The sequence below is a fragment of the Sinocyclocheilus grahami genome, unplaced genomic scaffold (assembly GCF_001515645.1).
Source record: "Sinocyclocheilus grahami isolate Dianchi unplaced genomic scaffold, SAMN03320097.WGS_v1.1 scaffold633.1, whole genome shotgun sequence".
Lineage (NCBI taxonomy): Eukaryota > Metazoa > Chordata > Actinopteri > Cypriniformes > Cyprinidae > Sinocyclocheilus > Sinocyclocheilus grahami.
The window spans coordinates 294044-305713 of record NW_015505812.1 but is presented as its reverse complement, the minus strand read 5'-3'; the positions used below and the strand labels follow the sequence as shown (position 1 = coordinate 305713).

The window sequence follows — 11670 nt, the reverse complement described above, 5'->3', positions numbered from 1 at the left end:
CGCACACACACACACACACACACACGCACACGCACACGCACACACACACACACACACACACACACTCTCTCTCTCTCACACACACACACACCCAGCGGGGGAAATGAGGGTTTTACACAAACAAAAGCTCTCATTAGAGATGTGTGGCCTGTGTCACCTCATCATGGAAATGTTGCTGAGCCTGGAGACACACATTCCAGCAAACACAAACACATACCGTATAGATATATATTTATATGCCTCACTGTTCTCTCCAGACTTTACAACAGAGCTATAGTAAAGATGTTCTGTGATGTCTTCTGCATGCATGCGTTTTACAGATTTTTCAATCGGAAAACTTTTTGTCAAGTATTTTCACCTTGACTTCCTTTTTTAAGTTTTCAGTACCAAAGTTCATGTTCATTTAACCTAGTTTGGCTTATTTTCTTATTTTCGCATAGAGGACCTACAATAATGTACAGTATTTGAAAAATAATGTGTTTTTTTACCTTTAAAGCATGTCAACATATTCTGTTACACCAAATATGACCCCTTTAAGAAATGAAGCCTCTTGTAATATCTCATTTCTTTTATATTTTGAAATACTGTACTGTTACCTCAAAATGTTTGTAAAAGGTGAAAATATCAGTTCCCTAGAAATTCTCTTTATTACATGTTTGTAAACTCAACGTTTTTTTTTTTCAATAACAGCCCAGAGGAAAGTGAAAACAGGAACGTCCTTTAATATTAAACTCTTTTTTTCCTGCAAACAAATGAAATGAACTGCCCAACAATTTGCAGTGTTGTTCTCTTTCCCAATCGATAACGCCGATAGTTTATATTATCATAAGTTAAAGGTCAGCAAAATGCTAATGTAAGTTTCTCATCAAAGCGAATCACAAAACCATTAGTTTTATTTCACTTAACATTACGGTATACCGAGCATTTGCCTGTAAGATTCCAGTTGCGTTGTTTTTGCCATGCAGCAAACCAAAATAGTGACTTTTTTGTAAAGTTCCCAGCGAAAAACCTTGCAAACTCAGATATCTGACAGGTCGCCTGTACATTTTAAGCACACTGTACTCTCTCTCTCTCTCTATGATTTGTGTTCTTCTAAAGTGAATCTGGCTAGTTCTGTTCTTAATTTGTGCGGATGTAATTAGCAATTTGGCTTTGTCATTGTGATTTACTGTTTGCTGCTTTCTCTCTGCTGGCGACAGCGGAAGCCTAAACAAAGAATCTTTACCACTATGTGATTTTCTATTAATAAACGACAGAATCTAAGCACCTTCAGCATTGCACTAATGGTAAATAAGTCAATGCATGCATAGATGTTCAATTGTTCAATGCACTTTTTTGCTTGCTGCATTATTGTTTGTTTATAAGGCTGTGTTGCATTAGCAAAGTTACTGCATGGCAATGGTGGTGGATTGCTAAACAGTGCATGCATGAACAATCTCAGGAAGTAGAATTCAATTTAAAGGTTTATTTTAACTGTACTTAAACTGTGATCTTAAAGCTTCTTCAGATGTTTTAGTGTAAATACATTGACTTGCACACACTTGGACTGCCACTGTTCAAAGGAGAAAATAAGATTTTAAGTGCAAATACTATTCAAATAGCAGTATCCATATTTTTTCCCTACGCCTTATGACGCTTTGCACAAATTATGGGAGTAACTTAAACAATCAGCAAAAGGTTTGCTCTATGAATGCAATAATAAGCACTGGGTGCATCACCCTTCAACCATCGAACATTACAAGGAAATTTAAAAGTGTAAAAGCATTAACAAATTACTTTCAGCATACCACGAATAACTCCTAAAGATCCTCCTTCTACCCGCAGCAATATTACAGACGTGATAAATTTCATTATAGCGATATATGTCTATATTTCGCAACAATTACACTTTACAGCATGCATGTGAAAACAAACCTGGAAAGAGACGTGAGGATTTGGGGGAGAAAAATTAAGTGTATTCTATTATTTGTGGTTTATAAAGTGAATTAAATCGAGAGAGCAGACTACAAATGCACAGTATATGTTGTCTTTTTTCATTCACTCACGGTGGAATACAAAGGAAACATCATAAATTCGTTTAGATATCATTGTTATATCACGTCACATTAATATACCAAAAGTAATGCTATTCTGAAAATAGAAAAGGAATGGAAATTTACAGCCCATTCAGTCAAAATGACGGATAAGGATTATTTGTAGCGCAATCTTATGATTTGAAATGATTTGTTGCGGTCTTTTTTGAGTAGAATTCCCAAACCGGAAGTGCCTCCCATATTTTAAAACACATAAGTAGTCTAGTTAGGAAAAAGGTGGATATGACGAGACACTATATGTTTATTTTCTTGACAGTTATTCTATTGTTGGCTAAAAGGCTAAAAAACAAATGCGCACACAATTGGCGATCGCTTGTGTCAGAAACGTTCTGCTCTTCAGTATTAAGTTATAGTCCATTAGTACACATACACACCGTGTGATAGAGGCGAACTCTCTCCTCTTGTCGTGCCAGAATGAGTTGCGTTGATTTACAGAGGGCGAAGTGGAAAGATGAGTGGATACGTGAGAAAATTGCACCCATTCCCAAACCGGAAGTGCCTCCCATATTTTAAAACACATAAGTAGTCTAGTTAGGAAAAAGGTGGATATGACGAGACACTATGTGTTTATTTTCTTGACAGTTATTCTATTGTTGGCTAAAAGGCTAAAAAGCAAATGCGCACACAATTGGCGATCGCTTGTGTCAGAAACGTTCTGCTCTTCAGTATTAAGTTATAGTCCATTAGTACACATACACACCGTGTGATAGAGGCGAACTCTCTCCTCTTGTCGTGCCAGAATGAGTTGCGTTGATTTACAGAGGGCGAAGTGGAAAGTGAGAAAATTGAGCCCCTTTTTCCCACCCATGTTCATTCATTTGCTTGGTTCTCCGAGAAATAGAAAGCGCGCGCTTTAGCAGCCCGCCAAAATCACCTGCCAACTTCAATACTGCACATCTGCGGGATCACAATGGAAACTAAACCAACGGAGCATTTATTTCGATGGCCCCAAAATATGTATCCATGAAGGCAATTTACTTAGAAAATGTGGTAGAATTCTGAAAGTGTGTTGTTGGGGAGGCGACGCTGGAGGTTGCGTATTTACATTTTGTCCTTTGAGTTTTTAAGGTCATTCGGTTCGATTAATCGTTTTCTTTCTCAATTATGTATAACCCGCCAGGCTGTCATTTAACGCGGCTGAAACAAACCAATGGAAACCATCACAGAAATTACAATGGTTTACAGCATTACACACCAACTTTTAATCATTAAAACCATTTTAAAAAAAGGTTTTCTGTAGTGTGTTTTAGGACACGTTCCACACTGGAAAAAAAATATTAAGTGAATTTACTAAATAAAAATGTAAGGTAAGTGGTTGCAATCAATTTATTTGAGCTACATTTAAATAATTTACTTTCAACATTTTTTTTTTACATGTAGCTCAAATACATTGTTTGCAACCACTTACCTTCAAAAAAATGTTGCATCATTTTTTTTCAGTACATTAGGATTGAGTGGTTTTAACACGCCACCAAGGAGACCGAGACAGTTTCCAGTTTACAGTTTCCATTATAACCAGTACAAGTCCCATTATAACCAGTAAAACCATTACAAATTCTATTATGGCTTCTATTGGGGGGGGGGTTTCTCAGCAGGGTGTGTTGTTTGGAGGATTTTCAGTCACATTTTTAGTGTGCTTGTCAGTAGTGTGTAGGTTGCATATTTTAGTAGGCTATGCTTTTACATTTTGTCCTTTGAGTTTTTAAGGTCATTCGGTTCGATTAATCATTTTATCTTATAGTATAGCACTCTAGCACTCTCTATTCTAATTCTATTCTTTAAAAAAAACACTAGCTTCTCTATTCTTTTTGTATTCTGTTTGTTATCTTTTTATTTATTATGCAATTAACAAAAAGCACCAAAAAAAGCCTCTAGCTTGCTCTATGCTTTTTCTGTTCTATCTGTTTTCTTTGTATTTATTATATAGCTAATTAAAAAAAACCTTGCTGCGTGTACTGCGTTAGGCTAACTGAGACTTGTCATAGCACTTGCATATCATTGCTCTTTTGTTGATTTTGATTGCTTGTAAGTCTGCTAAATGACTAAATGTACTGTAAATGTATAACAGACCGACTGTGTGGTATAGTTGCAAGTCTACATTAGATGTTTTCCGTCAGTCATTCGCAAGGGGGCGATGAAGGGCTTCATTGCTCTCCATCTGCAGCTCAATCAGAGGTGCGATGATGGACATAAACTTTGAGGCTTTAGTGTTCGTTACTAAACATATCCTCGCCTTTGTTCCCTGCCTAACATTGTGCGTTCTGCTGGCATGTAGTCTCAAAAATTGCCAGAAAGATCCACTCGCCTCTTTTGCACATCTCATTCTCTCCCTCTCTCTCTTTCCCTGTGCTTGTGTGTTTATGCGCAAGCGATGCTTTTTAAAGATGTTGAATTGACCAGAAAAAAAATAAGCATTTATTCCGAACGGAATTATGTCTCGGCACAGATTGCACGTTTCATATTTCAACATAAGACAAGATGCACTTTAAAGCCATTCGAAATTAAAATCGCCTTTGGGAAGATTTGTTCATCTCTTTCATGCTATTTGTACAGGTTTCGCTTTCTTGCCGAGTTATGCATCTCTGAAGAATATCATCTATAATAGCACATCCACGTGTGGATGAATAACTCAAGAAAACTTTTAGTGAATGCAAAATTCATTTGGAATATCAGAAGTAGGTACGCCAACTTTTGGCACCGTTCTGTGCGCGTAAAAGACGCGCTGGAGCTTGTTTGACCTGTTGGCGTTTAAAATCGAAATTAGCACGTTCGTCGCGAGCGAGAGAGAGAGAGAACGAGACGCAAAGTCTACACTGAGCGTGCGCTTCGGAGGGAGAGAGAGAACGCAACACAGTTTCTTTTTTAAACACCAAACGGGCGCGGTAATGAGGGCATTAGGCGAGAACGCCAGCTGACAGCACAAGTTTGCACCGTTCCCACGCCAACTTTTCACCTCCGTGAACCTGCGAATGGATGTGCGCTTCACTAATGACAAGGACTTCAAGAGCTGAACCTCCTTGGCTGCCTTAATAACTCCGAGAGCGCTGGTTTGTGCTCGCAGTCAGTTACAGAGTTCGCTCCTCTCGGATGTTTTCTGCTTGGTGATTTGTGTCCGGTTTATGTTTGCTCAACGGGACTAGTGTTCGCGAACGATGAGGCTGCTCTGCTGGAGCGTTCTGCTGTTCATCCAATGGATTCTGAGAAAGGTATGAAGCACGTTTCTGTGAGTTTAGCATCTGGAAATGTGACACAAATTACGGCGCAACGATAAAACGAGCGTCTCTGTGAACTTGCAGATCAGTGTGGGCTGCGTTCCAAATCAGAACTTGTTAAAGTACTTGCGCGTAAAGTGATTGTTTTTGCGCTGTTCTTTCAAAATAAAAAAAATTAAAAATAACCATAAAGCGGAAAAATCACAGTAGCTATAGTTTCAGGTGGTGAGCTCGAAAAGCTGAAATGCTCTTAAAAATCTACTGTGAATTTAATATTATGAGGATATAGGTTCACATAGCGTATTGAATATTCAAATCTAGTATCACATATGTGACCCTGGGGCATAAAACCAGTCAAAGGGGTCAATTTTATGAAATTGAGATTGATCAATCATCATCTAGAAGCTGAATAAATAAGCTCTCCATTGATGTATGGTTTGTTAGGATAGAACAATATTTGAAAATCTGGAATCTGAGGGTGCAAATAAATCTAAATATTGAGAAAATCATCTTTAAAGTTGTTCAAATGAAGTTCTTAGCAATGCATATTACTAATCAAACATTAAGTTTTGATATATTTACGGTAGGACATTTACAAAATATCTTCATAGAACATGATCTTTACTTAATATCCTAATGATTTTTGGCATAAAAGAGAAATGTATAATTGTGACCCATACAATGTATTGTTGGCTATTGCTACAAATATCCCCCAGCGACTTAACACTGCTTTTGTGCTCCAGAGTCACATATTAATTCACGTACTGTATCTAAAGTGCATGCATGTGTGTGTGTGTGTGTGTGTGTGTGTGTGTGTGTTTTAGAGAAAATAGAGCTAGAGGTGTTGGGATGTGCATCTGTCTCTTGAAAGCAATTTTAAATTGATACCATATGCACATATTGGAAAATACTACTTAACGCTTCAATTAAAATATAATTTCTCTGATTATACTCATGTAGAATTATGTCAGTGTAATATATATGAAAGTCTCTCATAAACAGGCATCTATGTGAGCAGTTACACCCATATCGCTGTCAGACGCGGACCCTCATCTTCACTTCATGCTGGCTTTGCAGTGGCCTGATGTGAAGAATACAGCGTTTTAATTTCACATTTCTGCATCACGCTTAAGAGAACAGTTTCCTTGCAGCTGTTTAGAAACGACAAAATCCTGCTGCTGATAATAACATCAGAGCATTAATGTGACAGCAAAACAGCTTTCTGATGGCTTACCTTGAAATAAAACATTTTATGACGAAGTTTCATCATCGGATGTGAACAAAAACAAGTCTTTCTGACAACTTGCTGCTTGTCTGGAGACTTAAAAAGCATTTTTTATCTCGAAAAGGCTACGCTTTCCTGTTTATGATCCGGTTCATCATCACTTTTCTTTAAACCATCACAGTTATTCACTGAGGAATCAAATACACAATCAGCTGCTTAAATCACACACACACACACACACACACACACACTCACACTCACACTCACACTCACACGCACACACACAGACTCACACGCACACACACACACACACAGAGAAAAAAGGCGAGTGAGTTTTGGGGTTGGGCGAGTGCATTTCTTTATAAAGCACGCAGCATCTTATTGATGATCCCATTACTTCCCTCTGTAAGTGTGATCATGTCATAATGACCCAACAGCAAATCGCAGTCATGTATCACAGTCGAATCTGTAATGCTTGCACAGCTCCGCTTTATTAATGTCTTTATTCTCTTCTCCACATTTGTTCAATATAATCTAATTTTTTAATGTGACTCATTTTTAGGCATCAAAGATCCATACCTCACGCTTTATAAGTGGAATGATTATTAAAGCATATTTTACTTTAGCCTACATTTTTATGGCAGCGCGTGTCGAGAGGCTGAGATCTACAGCGGTTCGCTCTTAAGCCCATCTCTTGATGTTTGTTCCCACAATGCAACTTGTGCGTATGAAATTGCACGTATTTAAGCTGGTTTTCAGGGCCCATCACATGTCATAAGTGTGCTCAGCGGAACGGTGTGTTAGTGCGTTGTGAAATGAATGCTGTCTTATCCTCTCCTAATAAATGGATCCAATTTACAAAGCTGTATTCAAAAAAAAAAGTTGCATCAGTAGGAGGTTCTTCTCACCCTCTCGTTGAAACCCCACCCGCTTACTTGTGTAATCCATCATATTAATGATAAAAGCAATCGTATTACTGACTCCAGCCAGAGTGGTGCCTTTATTTCTGGATTTCATGTCTCATCTTTGATGATTGATATGATAAGAGGATATTGTGTTGCTATTAAAGGGCATGTTTTTACATGCAGGCTATATTTTTGCCCTTTTATTGTGCAGTTGTGTCACTCTGATTGACAGGTGATGCATCTGAGTGTTATTAGATTGCAGGTTGTGTGTGGTTAATGCATGCTAAAGATGTCATGCATATGTGCGTTTTAACATGCATTCATTAAAAACAGTGCTATTTTGTTGGAAATTGATTTTGAAGGATCTCAGCGGATGTTAGTGCTGTGTTTTGTGGTTTTAAAGTTATTCCCTATAATGATGATGTGTCAGCCGATTGACAGTGTCTTGAGGTTAATGAATACTGTAAATAAACGGCTCTCCGTTGACTGAAGGCTGCAATTAAAGTGAATTATTGGGGAAGCCCTGCGCTGTGGTTTTCATATTGACGTGGCAGTGGATTTGTCTCACTTAAACCGTGTCCTAACCAGGCGCGACACGACTAGAAGTAATTCATCTGTCCAAGCTGAAAGCCAATGACTAATGTGTCATAGAGCACAACAGTGACTGTACACTTAAATTCGCTCATGAATAAATTAATATATATTTGATATAAAATAAAACTAGTTGTTTTAAGCCATTTCTTATAAGAATCAAATATAACTAAATTTATACAATTGAGAAACATTGAATATTTACAACTATAAGGTATTTGTTGAGTGTTTGTAGACTCAATGACGTCAAATGCAGTGGTTCACTGTCACTGTTGTGTTCTATATATGGTCATGTGGAACAGGATTCTGGACCAATGAGAGCTGACTGTGGGCGGAGCCAATCATGTGTGTCCCAAACAAAATGTTTTGTCACTCGAAACAATAAATATTTACTATTAATTATTATTATTATGCAAGATAAAATAACATTTAGTAAGATAAGTATACAAATATACGGATAAATCTGACAAATGCAATTCAAACATACATCAATATCTTTCTTGGAAATAAAAAAGAAGGAATTATCTTTGAAAATTTACATTTATGCATGTAAATTTGGCCAGAAATTGTTGTAAACTTAAAGTAAGAATTTCAGAGTCATGCATTTTTTTGGCTTATACAGACATTTGAATATTTTCTTCTTCATAAAGTTTGAAAAGTCAACCTAAAATGCTTTGCAATAAACAAATGGATAATAGTTTCTTCAAACTGATGACAAAAAGAGCAATTAAATGTGATTAAAATGAGCGAATGCAGCACAGCTCGTAACCGTTTTATCACAAGCTTGAAATGCATTTAAATTTGTGAAATATGCAATTAATGCATTTGTCTTTTTGACAGCATGAACTGAATTTGAGCGGCAGATTTCTGGTTCCCAGCATGCTTTGCTTCAGACTGTATGTGTAGAGTAAACTGTTGATGAAAATAGTTTTTTTGCCTGATTATAAATATGCTGTTTGTTGCTTTATTTGAGAAATTAGGGTTATTACCGTTAACTAAAACTATCTTTAAAATTGTTACAGCTGAAATAAAATGCACATATTAGATATGTGAAAAAATAGAAATGTTGCCTTGGAAACCAACTGAAAGACACTTATGTTTTAGCACTAAAATGACTGAAAATAAACTGGAAAATGGAAATAAATAAAAACTAAAACGGAAATAAATGAAGCTTAAATAGTAATATTAACAATAAAACAAGAAAAATAACAAGCGCAGCAAGAAATGTTTTCTTGGTTTTTTTTATATTTCAATGCTTTTTTTTTTGCAAAGTGCTTTTAAAGGTGCCATAAAAGTAAAGTGTATATTACAAAAAAAAATAGTATACAAAATATTAATAAAAACTATAATAGTGTAAGTAATACATTTATTAAAGAGGATAGTTTATAGTATACATATATATCTGATTCCACTAAAAAAATAATATGGATTAAAATGAACATTCAATATAAGCTCAATATAACTGTAGTAAACCTTTAGTTAGCAACATGTGACTCTGGAGCACAAAACCAGTCATAAGGGTCAATTTTTTGAAATTGAGAGTTATGCATCATCTGAAAGCTGAATAAATAGCTTTCCATTGATGTATGGTTTGTTAGGATAGAACAATATTTGGCTGAGATACAACTATTCGAAAATCTGGAATCTGAGGGTGCAAAAAAATCTAAATATTGAGAAAATCATCTTTAAAGTTGTTCAAATGAAGTTCTTAGCAATGCATATTACTAATCAAACATTAAGTTTTGATATATTTACGGTAGGAGATTTACTAAATATCTTCAAGGAACATGATCTTTACTTAATATCCTAATGATTTTTGGCATAAAAGAGAAATGTATAATTGTGACCCATACAATGTATTGTTGGCTATTGCTACAAATATGCTTATGACTGCTTTGTGCTGCAGGGACACATATGTGTAATATGCATGTTAACTTTATCTGGAGGAGGAGAAAGACACCATCACTGCACTGCTCTCAAATAAAGCACTAAAAAAAAAAACATGAAAAATACGTGAAGACTCACAAAACTATAGCATCAGTTTCTATATTCGTCATGTAACACTTCAACATCTGAGTTTCTAAGTGTTTTCTGATCTTCTCAGCTAAGCTTCAGATCGTCTCTCTCGTCTTCGGACGCGTCTATCTACCTCCTTCTTCTTGGTCGGTGGCCAATCGTCGTCTCACCTCACCTCTCTTCCTCTTTCTTTCTCCCAGTGGCTTCATTATCACATGCAAAGAGTGCAGCTCTCGTCTCGTCTGTAATTGTGCTGTAATGGGAGTCTTTGTCCTCTTTTATACATCTTGACAAGACGCCACCTGCTAACAGAGAGCGCCTTCGCCTTTTGTTTCTTCACTTCACAGGCGTGACACTACAACATCTCCATACTCTACAGTCTGTGCATATTCATTTATATTTATATTAATATTGATCTGTTTGCTATTCATTTTTTGTCAATTGGAGGCAGGTTTATTACTTGAAATAAAATTAATGTTAACGAAAAAATAAATAAAATATATATATATATATATTAAAAAATGTGAAACTCATTTTATTTCAGCTGGTTTCCAAGGCAACATTTCTTATTTTTATTCAGTTTAACTTGATGTTCTAAAATAACTAAAAAACTGAAATTAAAAAAATAAATAAAAACTATATAGACAGATTTAAATACAACAAAACTTGGCAAAAAAATTTAAAATATTAACAAAAACTATAGTATCTCAATGCAACTAAAATAAAACTGAAATAATAAAAACTTTTTTGTGAACGGAAATAAAGCTGAAATAAGATACAAATATTCATTAAAAAACACAAAATTATAAATGTTACTTTGGCAACTAACTGAAATAAGTTTATTAAATAAAAAATTACAATTATTAATGAATGAATTAATTATTAAGTTGAAGTTGAAGCACTACATTGATAGAAAATAAACTGTAAAAATATAATAAAATGGAAATAAATAAAAGCTTAAACTAAAATAAAAACAAATTATATATATATAAACAATAAAAGCACACCACCATTTTACTAATTAAAATAAAATGAAAACAGAAAATATGAAAAAGTCAAAAGTCTAAATATTAGTTAAATATATAAAAGTATATAAATAATACTAAAATAACACTGATTGAATAACACTCTTGTTTTGACCGTGCATGCATTGTTACAGAGTAGATTAATATGTCAAATACAAAAAAGAAACGACAGTCTTACACCAAATTAACAAAGAATATTTAAATGTTTCATGCATATTCAATAAAATAACAAACCAACAAATTACAAAAAAATTGTAATTTAACTATGAAACTTCAACTTTAACTAAGTCTTCAACAAACCAGTTCTGACTGATGCAAACAAATGACTGAATCAGAGCTGTGAACCGATTCACTGAAATGGACCGTTTGAACCGATTCACTTAAAATGACAGTTTGAACCGATTCACTGAAATGGACCGTTTGAACCGATTCACTGAAATGGACCGTTTGAACCGATTCACTGAAATGGACCGTTTGAACCGATTCACTGAAATGGACCGTTTGAACCGATTCACTTAAATGGACCGTTTGAACCGATTCACTGAAATGGACCGTTTGAACCGATTCACTTAAAATGACAGTTTGAACCGATTCACTGAAATG

General features: G+C 35.4%; 1 protein-coding gene across 1 annotated transcript in view; it reads left to right on the top strand.

Moving 5' to 3' along the window:
- The first annotated feature begins 5021 nt into the window (after positions 1 to 5021).
- Positions 5022 to 11670, top strand: part of LOC107558143 (neurexophilin-4-like) — a 48716-nt gene continuing 42067 nt past the window's right edge. Inside the window, exon 1 of the mRNA XM_016241767.1 lies at positions 5022 to 5299. Coding sequence (XP_016097253.1) covers positions 5246 to 5299 — 54 coding nt within the window. The 5' untranslated portion in view covers positions 5022 to 5245. The remainder of the gene's footprint in view (positions 5300 to 11670) is intronic.